At 42.5% G+C, this 13238-nt stretch overlaps 1 protein-coding gene across 1 annotated transcript in view; it reads right to left on the bottom strand.

Moving 5' to 3' along the window:
- The window catches only part of LOC124613213, a 446582-nt gene that overhangs the window by 24140 nt on the left and 409204 nt on the right, over positions 1–13238 (bottom strand). The window contains exon 4 of the mRNA XM_047141886.1: positions 8181–8271. Within this exon, the coding sequence (XP_046997842.1) occupies positions 8181–8271 (91 nt within the window). The remainder of the gene's footprint in view (positions 1–8180; positions 8272–13238) is intronic.

Genomic DNA, 13238 nt, shown 5'->3' with positions numbered 1-13238 from the left:
CTTGAGTTAATCAACTATAAAATTTGAGTTTTTTTAAACATGAAGTTTAAAATTTAACAGCTCATTAATTTTTTCATAAATTAAATAAATTCTAGAGTTTCAAACACCTTTAAGCATGGTTTGTATGCTGTGCAAAATTCACCGAAGAATCTCTCTTACTTATGAAGAAAAGTGTACGCATAGCAACAAATGCAGACAATAGTAAGTGAAAAAAATGATGAAATCTCACACGTAAAAAAAAATTATTTTGTTATGTTTTTGAACTTCACTGCTATAAGTGTGAATACTGAATCCTTCCTGGTCATGCTGAAAAAGATTTATGAATTTCTTTGTAAAGGTATAGACAGTGGAGACTAAAACGTCCTGTGGTGCCTCTCCTGCTCCAAGTCGGCCCGTTTAACTTCCTACCCCCTTAAGCACTGTCGGTCTTGGCTGGCACTTGGATGGTGACCATCCGATCTGCGGAGCAGGGTGCACTTGTGAGGCAAATTTAAAGCTGCATAACTGAGAAGTAGCGGCTCCGGTCTCGTAAACTGACATACGGCCAGGAGAGCGGTGACAACAAGAACCTCTATTTCCGCATCCAGTGACGCCTGTGGGCTGAGTGAGGATGAGTCGGCGGCCGGTGGGTAACGTTGGGCCTTCATGGCCTGTTCCGGTGGAGTTTAATTTAGTTTTTTGTTTTCTTCATAAACATGTGTTTCTTTCATCCTCCATGATGGTAACATTATCTTACAGAGTATTGGTTTCATTCTCCGAATGCAATTAACAAAGCAGTAAATAAATTTCGTTGTTCCTTATGAGGATGATATTTTCTTGTGATCGGCGTTGTAGTTACTGTTTTGATGATGACTGCATGCAAAATATATTTTTATCGCTGCTGCCTTCTTCGTCTTTCCATTATGCTAACATGGTCATTATCTCATTTTGGTATATTTCGATCAATTTTACGATTATCCACCTTTTCAAAATTACTACCTCTTGACATCTTGCGCAATCAGCAGTCTCCGTACGTTATGTTGTGTAATGTACTTTACAGTCTGCCAATCATTTATAATGTTCTAGTAATTGTGTTGCAGTGTTTTAATTGTTAATGCAGTCTACGTTCCTCGTTGAAAAGCCAGTTGTGTATTGGCACATGCTGTGGTCTATAATGTAAGCAGCAGAAATACATATTATACACCGACAGAAAAAAATGCAACACGCTCAAGCCCAAGGTCATTTTACTGACAAGTGAGGTGACTGACAGTTCGTCATTGTAGGAGAATTCAGACCAAAAGAAACAAACATGTCACAATAAAGGGTGCCCAAACAGCTGCACCAATACACAGTGTATGTCCTTTTGGTGGCAACCATTCTCGTATGCAAAAGGTCATAAAGGTGGCGAATGGCATCCTGTGGTACACTGTCAAAAGCGTCTTGATTCTTTTGTGAAATTCGGCAATGGTTTTTTTCAGGCCCCAGAGAACGAGAAATTTCGACGAACGAGCAAGTTCCAGATTCGCCATGGCCCTTACAAGTTCAACCGGCGAGAGAGCTGGTGATTTTGTGGGCCAGGGCATTTGTTATACACCAGGAAGAACGCGATGCTTCGATGGAGCCACATGTGGACGTACACTGTCGGGCTGAAAAGATAGATCACTTTCCTGACGAAGAAATGGCTATACATGTTCAACTGCTGAGAGATCTGGTGATGTTGTCCAGGGCAGTTGTTGTAGATCAAGTACAACACGATGCGTGGTAGAATCCTTGAGTGGACCTACACTGTCGCCTGAAAAAGCCTTACGTGGACGCATAATGTCGGCTGAAAAAGTCTATCAGTTTCCTGTCGGAGAAATCACAACAGCCTGTTAAGTGTCGTGGACACTGGTTACTTTACGCTGCAGAAATATCAAACGAGACCACGAGTTGTAACTGATGGACCCCCACACCATAAAGCCAGGGATGGGACCTGTGTATTGTGAGGGAGTGCACTCTGGAATAAACAGTTACCTTGATCTACGCCATAAACCTCTACGTCCACCACTTGCATACAGACAGAATCTACTCTCATACTGAAGACAACAGAGCACCATTCCACTCTCCTTTCACGGCACCAAAGTACCCTTACTTGGCAGTGCCATGATATCAGCAGTCGCCTAGCCAGAACACACGTGATCTTAATTATGCTGCCAGCAGACTGTTCCCAACTGTCTCTGATGACACAGCAGGTGTATAACATGTGCCTGGATTTCGTACCTGCACGATGTCTGATCAGCCACTGCTGCTCGCAGAATGCGTAGATCTTTACGTGCGTCTGTACAAAGAAGACGTCCAGGGCCTTGCCTGATGGTGTGGGGATTTTCCAGAGACCACTGCTGATAACAGCGACACACCACCAATACACTGTGCCCAACAAGTGCAGCAGTCCGACGATACCTCCATACACCTTCCTCCAAGGCCCACAATGCCTCTTCAAGAGGCTGAAACCTTTCAACAGCTGTACGTACTCGTCGGTGGGGCATGGTTGTATCCTAGAATGAATGTGGCAAACACTGATCACCTCTAAACTCAGCACAGTTACTGCCTGTAGAGTCAGAACAGAGGGCGCCCATAGAGGCCTCCTGAGCGCGACCGTGACAAATGAATCACTAACACTTCAGCCCTTCAGTATGCACGTATTATACTCTGGTATCACTGAGCACAGTCTTTGAAGACGGTACATTCCTGCTGGCAGACTATATATAATTTGAGTGTCGAAGTTATAACTAAATGCATAGAAGTAAGTATGCCTGCTGCAGAAATGGGATCACAAAAACACTATAGCTATTTTTTAGATTTCGGTACGTCAGTCGGTAAAAACGGAACATTTTGTCAAGAATAAGAACACGTGTTAAGTCGGAATTTATGTCACATACTGAGGTTTAAGGTCCATTGGCGGTGTAAGAGAATACGCTTTTAATACAATGCAGTCAAGAGATACAGCCAATTATGTCACATACAGGGTGTTTCAAAAATGACCGGTATATTTGAAACAGCAATAAAAACTAAACGAGCAGCGATAGAAATACACCGTTTGTTGCAATATGCTTGGGACAACAGTACATTTTCAGGCAGACAAACTTTCGAAATTACAGTAGTTACAATTTTCAACAACAGATGGCGCTGCGGTCTGGGAAACTCTATAGTACGATATTTTCCACATATCCACCATGCGTAGCAATAATATGGCGCAGTCTCTGAATGAAATTACCCGAAACCTTTGACAACGTGTCTGGCGGAATGGCTTCACATGCAGATGAGATGTACTGCTTAAGCTGTTCAATTGTTTCTGGATTCTGGCGGTACACCTGGTCTTTCAAGTGTCCCCACAGAAAGAAGTCACAGGGGTTCATGTCTGGCGAATAGGGAGGCCAATCCACGCCGCCTCCTGTATGATTCGGATAGCCCAAAGCAATCACACGATCATCGAAATATTCATTCAGGAAATTAAAGACGTTGGCCATGCGATGTGGCCGGGCACCATCTTGCATAAACCACGAGGTGTTCGCAGTGTCGTCTAAGGCAGTTTGTACCGCCACAAATTCATGAAGAATGTCCAGATAGCGTGATGCAGTAATCGTTTCGGATCTGAAAAATGGGCCAATGATTCCTTTGGAAGAAATGGGGGCCCAGACCAGTACTTTTTGAGGATGCAGGGACGATGGGACTGCAACATGGGGCTTTTCGGTTCCCCATATGCGCCAGTTCTGTTTATTGACGAAGCCGTCCAGGTAAAAATAAGCTTCGTCAGTAAACCAAATGCTGCCCACATGCATATCGCCGTCATCAATCCTGTGCACTATATCGTTAGCGAATGTCTCTCGAGCAGCAATGGTAGCGGCGCTGAGGGGTTGCCGCATCTGAATTTTGTATGGATAGAGGTGTAAACTCTGGCGCATGAGACGATACGTGGACGTTCGCGTCATTTGGACCGCAGCTGCAACATGGCGAACAGAAACCCGAGGCCGCTGTTGGATCACCTGCTGCACTAGCTGCGCATTGCCCTCTGTGGTTGCTGTACGCGGTCGCCCTACCTTTCCAGCACGTTCATCCGTCACGTTCCCAGTCCGTTGAAATTTTTCAAACAGATCCTTTATTGTATCGCTTTTCGGTCCTTTGGTTACATTAAACCTCCGTTGAAAACTTCGTCTTGTTGCAACAACACTGTGTTCTAGGCGGTGGAATTCCAACACCAGAAAAATCCTCTGTTCTAAGGAATAAACCATGTTGTCTACAGCACACTTGCACGTTGTGAATAGCACACGCTTACAGCAGAAAGACGAGTACAGAATGGTGCACCCACAGACTGCGTTGTCTTCTATATCTTTCACATCACTTGCAGCGCCATCTGTTGTTGAAAATTATAACTACTGTAATTTCGAAAGTTTGTCCGCCTGAAAATGTACTGTTGTCCCAAGCATATTGCAACAAACGGTGTATTTCTATCGCTGCTCGTTTAGTTTTTATTGCCGTTTCAAATATACCGGTCATTTTTGAAACACCCTGTATTTTGATGCCTGCAAACATGCTCTTAAAAATCTATATGGTATCTCTCGTTGAATTAGTCACGAAATTTGGCAAAAGGAACAAGACTTCGTAGTAGAAGTAAATAAAAAATTCTGAAAACTCTTAATTTATAATTATATTGCTCGAAAAATGTTTTCTGTGATTTGTTATCCGACTGCTTATCTGTCTGTCTGCCTGACTGTTTGTTAAGACCACTTTTCCCTAGGAACAGGCAGAGATATCAATTTCAGATTTATTTCAAACACTAAGATCTAGCGTCCCTTTGCGGTGCAATTAACAATTTTCGGATATTTTTTTTTTCTTTTGCCTGTACCGTGAAACCCCGCTTCTTGCCAAATATCATGATTCTAGGCCAGTAGAAGTATCCTCTAAAGTCTTGAGAAGTGAGTTTGCGAGTATCAAAATATGTGACATAAATGCAATTGCCAATTAGCATAGCACTTTAATATAACTCCTAAATTAATAACATATATTAAATTATGATATCATATGCAAAAGAAATTACCCAAAATGCACACTTAAAACTTGAAATTAAAACATTCGCGACAGTCTTGAAATTCTCAGGACCGACATCTTCCCAGTATTGACACTGATAACAGGAAAAAATCCTCTAGATATCGGGATAAGTGAACTACAAGGGCTATACGGAAAATTAGATCCGATCGGTCCGGAAATGGAAACCACTGTGAAAATCCGATGAAGCTGATGATTTGGGCATTGTTTTTAGCATGCCCATCGATCGCGTCACGTCGCTCTTTTCAGTTCTGAGCATGCAGTGAGCATGTAAAGATGCCTAGCAAATGGTGTCTCCCACCAAGTACGATGGCCTGGTGAGTAATTTCGCCTGAAGCTACGCAGCCCACATAGCATAACTGTCATCCGTTTCCTTCTTCAAGACAATTCTCAACTGCATTCTGCTGGCGCAATGAATATGCTCCTGCAGCGTTTTCGATGGGAAGTGTTTGATCACCCACAGCTGGCTTCCTCTGAGTTTCTTCTCTGCTCACATGAACCGCTGACACATTTTGGAGCGACAACGAGCTGTAGATCAGCGTAGGGATTGGCAGAAAACACTGGCGGCTGGCTTCTATGACGGGGGTATTGGAAACTTGGTTCAACGCTACGACAGTCTTCTAAGTCGGAGCGGCGACTATGTACATCAGTAGCTGGAAGTTGTAGCTAACTGTTGCAAATAAAACGTTTCTGATTTTCTCAGTGGTTTCCATTTAGTGGCCGATCGGAACTTACTTTCCGAATATCTCTCGTATATATACACATAACTAAGATTGTACGAAACCCTCAGTGTGCGTGTTCTGATCGCTCTCATCCCGATTTTTGTCGTTGAGATAGGCTAACTGACTTACATCATTTGTCTCGTTACAGTTGTGGTGTGTTGGCTGATGTTATTGGTAGTGATAGACTGAATAAAACCAGACAATGAAAAGTGTCAGTGTCAGGAAGATGGATTGCTACACGAGATCCGCACAGGTGTTATACTACAGACATCTTGTATGATTACCTGATTGCTCACAACTGAAGTCTTGAACTATGTCTCAAATCATGTATACACACAGGAACGTCTCACTGTCTTCGACAGTAGATTCATTATGCCTAACAGTGAGTATAACTTCAAATTGTCAGTTCACGTTTTCAGTCCCGTTGACAGCTGGACAAACTATTTATTAAAAATACCGTCACGTAGCGCAACACGGCTTTTGCCTCTCATTCCCCAATTACCCAAGGGAAAACATTACGTTTTTGTTTCCCCAATTACCCAAGGGAAAACATTGCGTTGTTTTTTTTTTTTTTTTTTTTTAAGTCGACAACTCTAAGGATGGTATGATAGCTCGAGTCGTGTCGTTTGCCAGATGTCTTCTTTGTTTCCCCATAACTGGTGCATTCTACGTCTTGTACGATCTGGTTTGTACATTCATTAGCCCCGTTCCTGAGAAAATATCCTTCCGCTTCCTTTATTCACAGTTTTGAACAGTGACTCACGGCGCCATTTATGCTAAATTGTTCATGTTTTCGTTTTTTTTATCAAGCGTTTTTTTCTTATTGACTTGTTGCAGGACGTTTTGAAACATTTTGTGAGTGGCCGCTTCAGGAGATACGGCTGCTACTGCCGTCGACATGTTGCGTCATTCGGGCGCTCAGCATGAAACAAAAGAAATATGAATTCATTTGAATCTTCCGCTGAGGTTGCGACATTCGAATGGTTCACCACTGCCTAGTGTTGGAAAGATTCGATGATGACAAGCTAGATCTGTCAAAATCGGTAACGGTAATAAAAATAATTGCTAGCGATGTTGGAAAACTTGATTTTTTCAAGAATAATATTGAAAAGCATTTGCCATTATTATCTGGTGAAAGGTCTCCTGTCCTATGTTCTGATTTTCCCACTGTAACAGAGACTCGACAACATATAACTTGAGAAAAATCTGACCCATGAAAGCTCACACATTGCTACATTGGTGAGTAATTATGTTGCTGAAACAGGAAATTCTCTGAATTGAAGTTCTATTTTCTTGCTCTTCATGACTTTCACTTTTCCTTTCTTTCACATTACCTCCAGCAACGAAGAAAATGGCATCTCCGAATTTTAGAAATACAGTCATTTGCCATTTGACTTTTACCTCAGTCGCCATGTTTCACTTTCTTCATGTCTTCCGAAAGGTGTTGACCTGTTGATAAGATGGAGAGTATCCTATAATCCTATCGTTCCGCTTAGAGGACACCTTTTTTGAATTTCCACATTTTTCATGACACTCTACCATCGGAAAGATATTTCTTTCAAGGACTCACCAGCATATGTTTTAAGTTTTTCAATATTTAACATTGCTTGTTGCAATTTGCTACAGAAAAAAGGGATGATCAGCTTTACATTAAATGTAAGAATGGAGGGAAAATTCGAGTTAAACTTCCTGTTGACAATGGGGTCATTAGTGACAGAGCACAAGCTCAGATTACGGAAGGATGGTGAAGGAAATTGCCTGTATTAATTTCAAAGGAACAATCCTGGCATTTATCTGGAGCAGTTTGGGGAAATCACGTGAAACCTAAATCTGATGGCCCATGCGGGAACATGAAGCGTATCCAGAATGCGAGTCAGTGTGTTAACTACCAAACCACACGAATTGTTGCTTGTATTACATCTACAAAGTTCTGATCATGCAGCCTAATAATTATTCTCCTCGTTACATACTTGTTAGAAGCATGAGTGCTTAAGTATATCTCAATAACTACTGCGTCCGAACAGACCTGAAAAGGCCCAACGGTACCGACCGACCGCCACGTCACCCTCAGCGCACAGACGTCATCGCATGCGGGTATGGAGACAATGGGATCAGCACACCAACCTTCCGGCAGTTGTCAGGTATCGTGACCTGCAGCCGCTACTTCTCGCCTCAAGTAGCTCCCTAATTGGCCTCACAAGAGCTGAATAGAGTCCCAGTTACCAACAGCGCACGACAGGCCCATCCAAGTACTAACCACGCCCGACTGTGCTTAACTTCGGTGATCTAACCGAAACTGGTGTTTCCAAACCGACAAGGCCGTTGACATATCAACATAAACGCTCGAATAATGTTATATCTGTTATATCAGGGAACGAGCAGCCGACATTTACTCACCAGCTGCCTTTGGTTGTTTAGCGGAACTTCTGCTGCCACTCCTCGGTACTCTCCGGCGCCCGACCTGCGTCTCTGTCTCTTCCGCCGATACCTGCAACATTCGATGAACCCGTGACATGAGTAAAAGTCGTAAAACCGCGATTACCTTAGCAGCTTCAAGAACCTGTGAAGAATCATTGCATCTGCAACTGGTGAAACTATCCCGTTGTATTCTGTTTTCTATGAGTTGCCAGGCACAGCTCATGCAGGGGTCTGGAGGCAAGGAACTAATTGATAAAAATCTAGCTAAGAGAACAGCCTGATCACGGAAAACAGTGAACTACAGCAAAATACTTATAAGCCCATAAAAGAAAAAAAACTGAGAAACGAGTTTAGAAACATATAGAGATTGCGTGGCAGCGAGCAGAAAGTGAGGCAAACACAAAATCATATTTTCCTATGAGCTACCAAAGTTTAACGATCAAGTTACCACTATCACAGAACATTACAGCCATGTTAACACTTAATGGGAAACTGAAAGCATACTATAAACGCTTAGAAATATTTAATGATGCACTGTGCATATTTAATGCGGAGACAGAAGTATTGATTATCTATTTAGCCTGCAGTAATTATAGGAAACTAGCTCCCTCAAGAAGCTAATTACTGAAAAAGGAGGACGATGTTTCTTCAGTACTTCAGGTTTAGATAAAAAATGCATAACTTTCTTATCTCGACAAGTTTGTCAGTTGTGTGACAGTCTTTTACTGTCAAACACAGGGTGATTCCGTGACGATGATACAAACTTTCAGGGATAACGGTCAAGAGTAAATGTATGAAAGAGAAGTGAAGGACCTCGGTTCGGAAACGATCGAGTCCAAAATTGTAAGTGAAACTCGTTCTGGTACCTCTGACCGTAAAACACATGAATTGTTGTTGCTAAGACTGCAGGGTAGGCCTCTTTCAGGAACGGACCAAAACAAAAAAAGTCCTCTAAACATGGGATCTAAAATGCATACCATAAGAGCTCTGGGCATCTGTTCAGAAGTGACCTGTTTCGTAGTAGCGAAGATGAACAAATGCCCATATATCTTAAGATATGAATTTTAGATCCCATCTTACTGCACATTTTTGTCTTGTTTTGATCCATACTACAGCCTCTCTAGGTTGCCTGTCCTACGATCTTAACAACAACGGTAGAGGTACATGTATTCCACTGTCAGAAGTTTCACAACGATTTTCCCTTATAACTTTGGACTTGGTCGTTTCCGGAATAAGGTCCCCCGCATCAAACTGATACACTTACCCTTCTCCAACATTCAAGAAAGTTTGTAACATCGTCACGGAATCACCCTTTATAACTTAAGACACACTTTGAAAAACCTGATTGTAAGCTAGAAGGCTAACAGATTTGTAATGATAAATTAGATAAAGATCCATACACGTAGATACAAATCGGATGTTTCAGTAATTATTAAGTGTTGGTCTAATCTAATTTCTTATTTGAAAAGATATGTACCCGATACAGCTGAAACCTGGCACTGTAATTGCTGTATCCAAAGCCACAATGTAGATGAATGAACATATTTCATTTGTCGGAGCGAATTCTGATATAATTACGAGGTGTTGCCGCTTTTTGGCATGAAATGCGTCTGACAGCTATGAATGATCATAGTAGCTCCTTTTATCATGAGCCGGCTTCTGACTGTCCAATGGGGGTCGTAGAATGGGGGAATACCAGTATGTGAATTCGTAATTTGGATCCGGAAGTTTGGTAGGGCAAGAGGTACCGACGCAGTTAGAGTTGTGAGGCTGGGTAGCTATGAATCATATCACAGATGCCATCATACCGCAATGGAATCCCTATCCCAAAGCAAAGAAAATGGGACGACATGGATTATGGAACACACAATTCATGCAGTATTCTCCCTAAAAATGTCTGATGAATTGGATTTCCTGGAATATTTATAGAATGAACACAGAAGACAACAAACACGGAAGAAATATAGTTACACCGTTGCAAATTTCATGAAAATATCTTTGCAAAAAGCGTATGGTGATATGGGACTACAATTTATTTGTTCTACTTTTCCTTTCGTGTTCTCTTTTCCCTTCATTTAATGTGACTACGTGATTTGCGGTGCTGCGCAAAGTACTTATTTACTTTTCTATGCTCCATATGCTGAGATCTTTCGTTACGCAAAACGTCATTAGAAAAACACTAACACATAAACAGACGTAGAAAACTTGTCTCAGGACCATTCTGAACTTGCTTGGTGTGGTGCACGTTCCAATACATATCTCCGCATATACTGCGGACAGGCTGCTTGTCTACAGCATGACATTGACTAAGACTGGTACTCTACAATACCTGGAAGAAACTTCTATTTCCGTTATTTAAGGTACATTATTTTTTAAAACAGTATACAACCTCTGGAAGTGAACATTTAGTTTCGAGTGTCAGCGAGGATGTCTGCTACCAGGTTATGCTAGTTTGTATTCAATGTTTCCATCAGGAGTTTTTGAATTAAAAGACGCTTACTTTGTTACAACGATTACTTTTTTGTATGGCGTCCACTGAATATTTTATTTTCTGTCTGACAACCAAGAAAAATGGCTCTGAGCACTATGGGACTTAACATCTGAGGTCATCAGTCCCCTAGAACTCAGAACTACTTAAACCTAGCTAACCTAAGGACATCACACACATCCATGCCCGAGGCAGGATTAGAACCTGCGACCGTAGCGGTTGCGCGGTTCCAGACTGAAGCGCCTAGAACCGCTCGGCCACACCGGCCGGCTGACAACCAAGGAGGCCGCAGGCTTTAAATTCCTATGAAGGACTGTCAATTCGTTCATCTGCTGTTAATTGTGTTTTATCCTTAGTTCTTTATTTGGCTTTAAGAAGTACAGTACGTCAAGATATTTGTTTATGAAAACTGCATTATGAAGAAATACACTTTTTGTTTCGCTGTATATTACGAAGATTCAGTTCACCACAAGGAACTTCCGTGGCGGCAAATGTATTCTGAGGAACACTTACAATTTTATGTCACACCATTTATTTCTTGATTTCGTTCTTTATTGCTGTAAAGGTGTGGAGATTATGTATCACTCTTTGTCGGAACGTGATATTTACGTTTAAATCTAAATAAAGCAGTGAAGCTCAGCGATGAAGGCACGCTTGGAGAGCGCAAGGAAGACGGTTATGGGACAAGGAGCCCCCCCTCCCCCTCCTCCCCAAAAGAAGGATAATTCAGTCGTAAGAACCATTAACCGCGAAATGGCAAGGTCCCATATTTGAGTCCCGGTCCGGCACACAGCATTAATCGGCAAGAAATTTTCAAGAATGTTACTCCTGTAGTGTACCAACACTCCGTCCCTTTCCACAACAGTACTCTGCGCCACAGCGATGGCCATAAACAGGCTTAGGAACACGTACAACAACGCCAGCAGGTCCTTATGTGGTCGATACTTTGAATTATTGGGAATTAATCTTACGGAAGCTATGATAACGATAATGAGCGCAGCCAAATAAAATCGAGATGCATGACGCAGAGCATTTAATGGAGAAAGGCTACAGGAAAGTATTCTCGAATAGTTTTCGCCCTGAAGTTATAGTTTTCAGATCCAACAGAGCGATGATGCTGCGGGCATGCGTAATTTTTGGTGCCTATGTGATCTCTGACCTTAAAATGAGCTCCAACTTCCATTCGTGTCATGAGTTACTGGTTTTACCTTGTATTTATATATAACTCTTTTCTGTTCGTGTTGTAACCTTGTTAGTTTTACATCATCCCCTTGCTGAGAACTCTACATTTTGCTTTCATTTACCGCACCACGCACTTCATGTCAATCAGCAGACGTTTGTGCAGTAGTTGTTCCGTACTATACTGCGTACGTACAAACCCTGAAACATAATTAATAGCGAAAACTGACTCGGGTGAAAGTATGCGACAGTAGGAGAAAGAACGTTCCGATAAACATAGCTCCGTAAATCAGTTTTTTGCGAGATAATTGCGAAATCGTGTTACAAAATCGTGTTACAAACCACCAATGACTTCAGTACAAAATATGGTTTTAGTTAGTTAAACATACACTGAGGTGATAAAAGTCGTGGGATACCGCCTAGTATCGTGCCGGATCGTTTTTTGCCCGGCGTACTGCAACAACTTGGCATGGCATGGACTCAACACATCGTTGGAAGTACTCTGCAGAAGTATTGAGCCATGCCTCCGCTACAGCTGTCCATAACTGCAGAAGTGTTGCCAGTGCAGCATTTTGGGAGCACAATATGACCGGTCTACTGTGTCCCATAAATGCTGCGATTCATGTCGAGCGATCCGGGTGACCAAATCATTCGCTCGAACTGTCCAGAACGATCTTCAAACGAATTACGTACAACTGTGGCCCATTGACATGGCGAACTGTTATAAAGTCCATGAATCGCAGAAAATGGTCTCCAGGTAACCGAACATAACCATTTCCGGTCAATGATCGGTTCAGTTGGACCAGAGGATCCAGTCCATTCCATATAAACACAGCCCTCACCATTATGCAACCATGACCATTTAGTACTGTGCATTGTTGACATCTTGAGTAAGGCTTCGTGGGGTCTGTGCCACACTCGAACACTACCATCAGCTTTCACCATCCCCCAATCGGGAATCATCTGACAAGGCCACTGTTTTTCAGTCGTCTAGGGTCCAACCGATATGGTCGCGAGCCCAGGAGAGGCGTCCAGGCGGTGCCGTGTTGTTAGCAAAAGCACTCGCGTCGGCCGTCTACTGTCGCAGACCATTATCGCACAATTTCGACGCACTCTCCTAATAAATAATTTCGTACCACGCCCCATATTAATTCCTGCGGCTATTTCACACACGGTTGCTGGTCTGTTAGCACTGCTAACTCTACGCAACCGCCGTTGCTCTCTGCCGTTAAGTGAAGACCGTCGGCCACTATGTTGTCCATGGTGAGAGGTAATGCCTGAAATTTGCTGTTCTCAGCACACTCTTGGCAGTGTGGATCTTGGAAAATTCAATTCCCCAACGCTTTCCGAGATGGAATGACCCATGTGTC

Source organism: Schistocerca americana, chromosome 4, assembly GCF_021461395.2.
Source record: "Schistocerca americana isolate TAMUIC-IGC-003095 chromosome 4, iqSchAmer2.1, whole genome shotgun sequence".
Lineage (NCBI taxonomy): Eukaryota > Metazoa > Arthropoda > Insecta > Orthoptera > Acrididae > Schistocerca > Schistocerca americana.
Note: the sequence above shows the minus strand (reverse complement) of the source record. Positions and strands in the feature narration are given on the sequence as shown.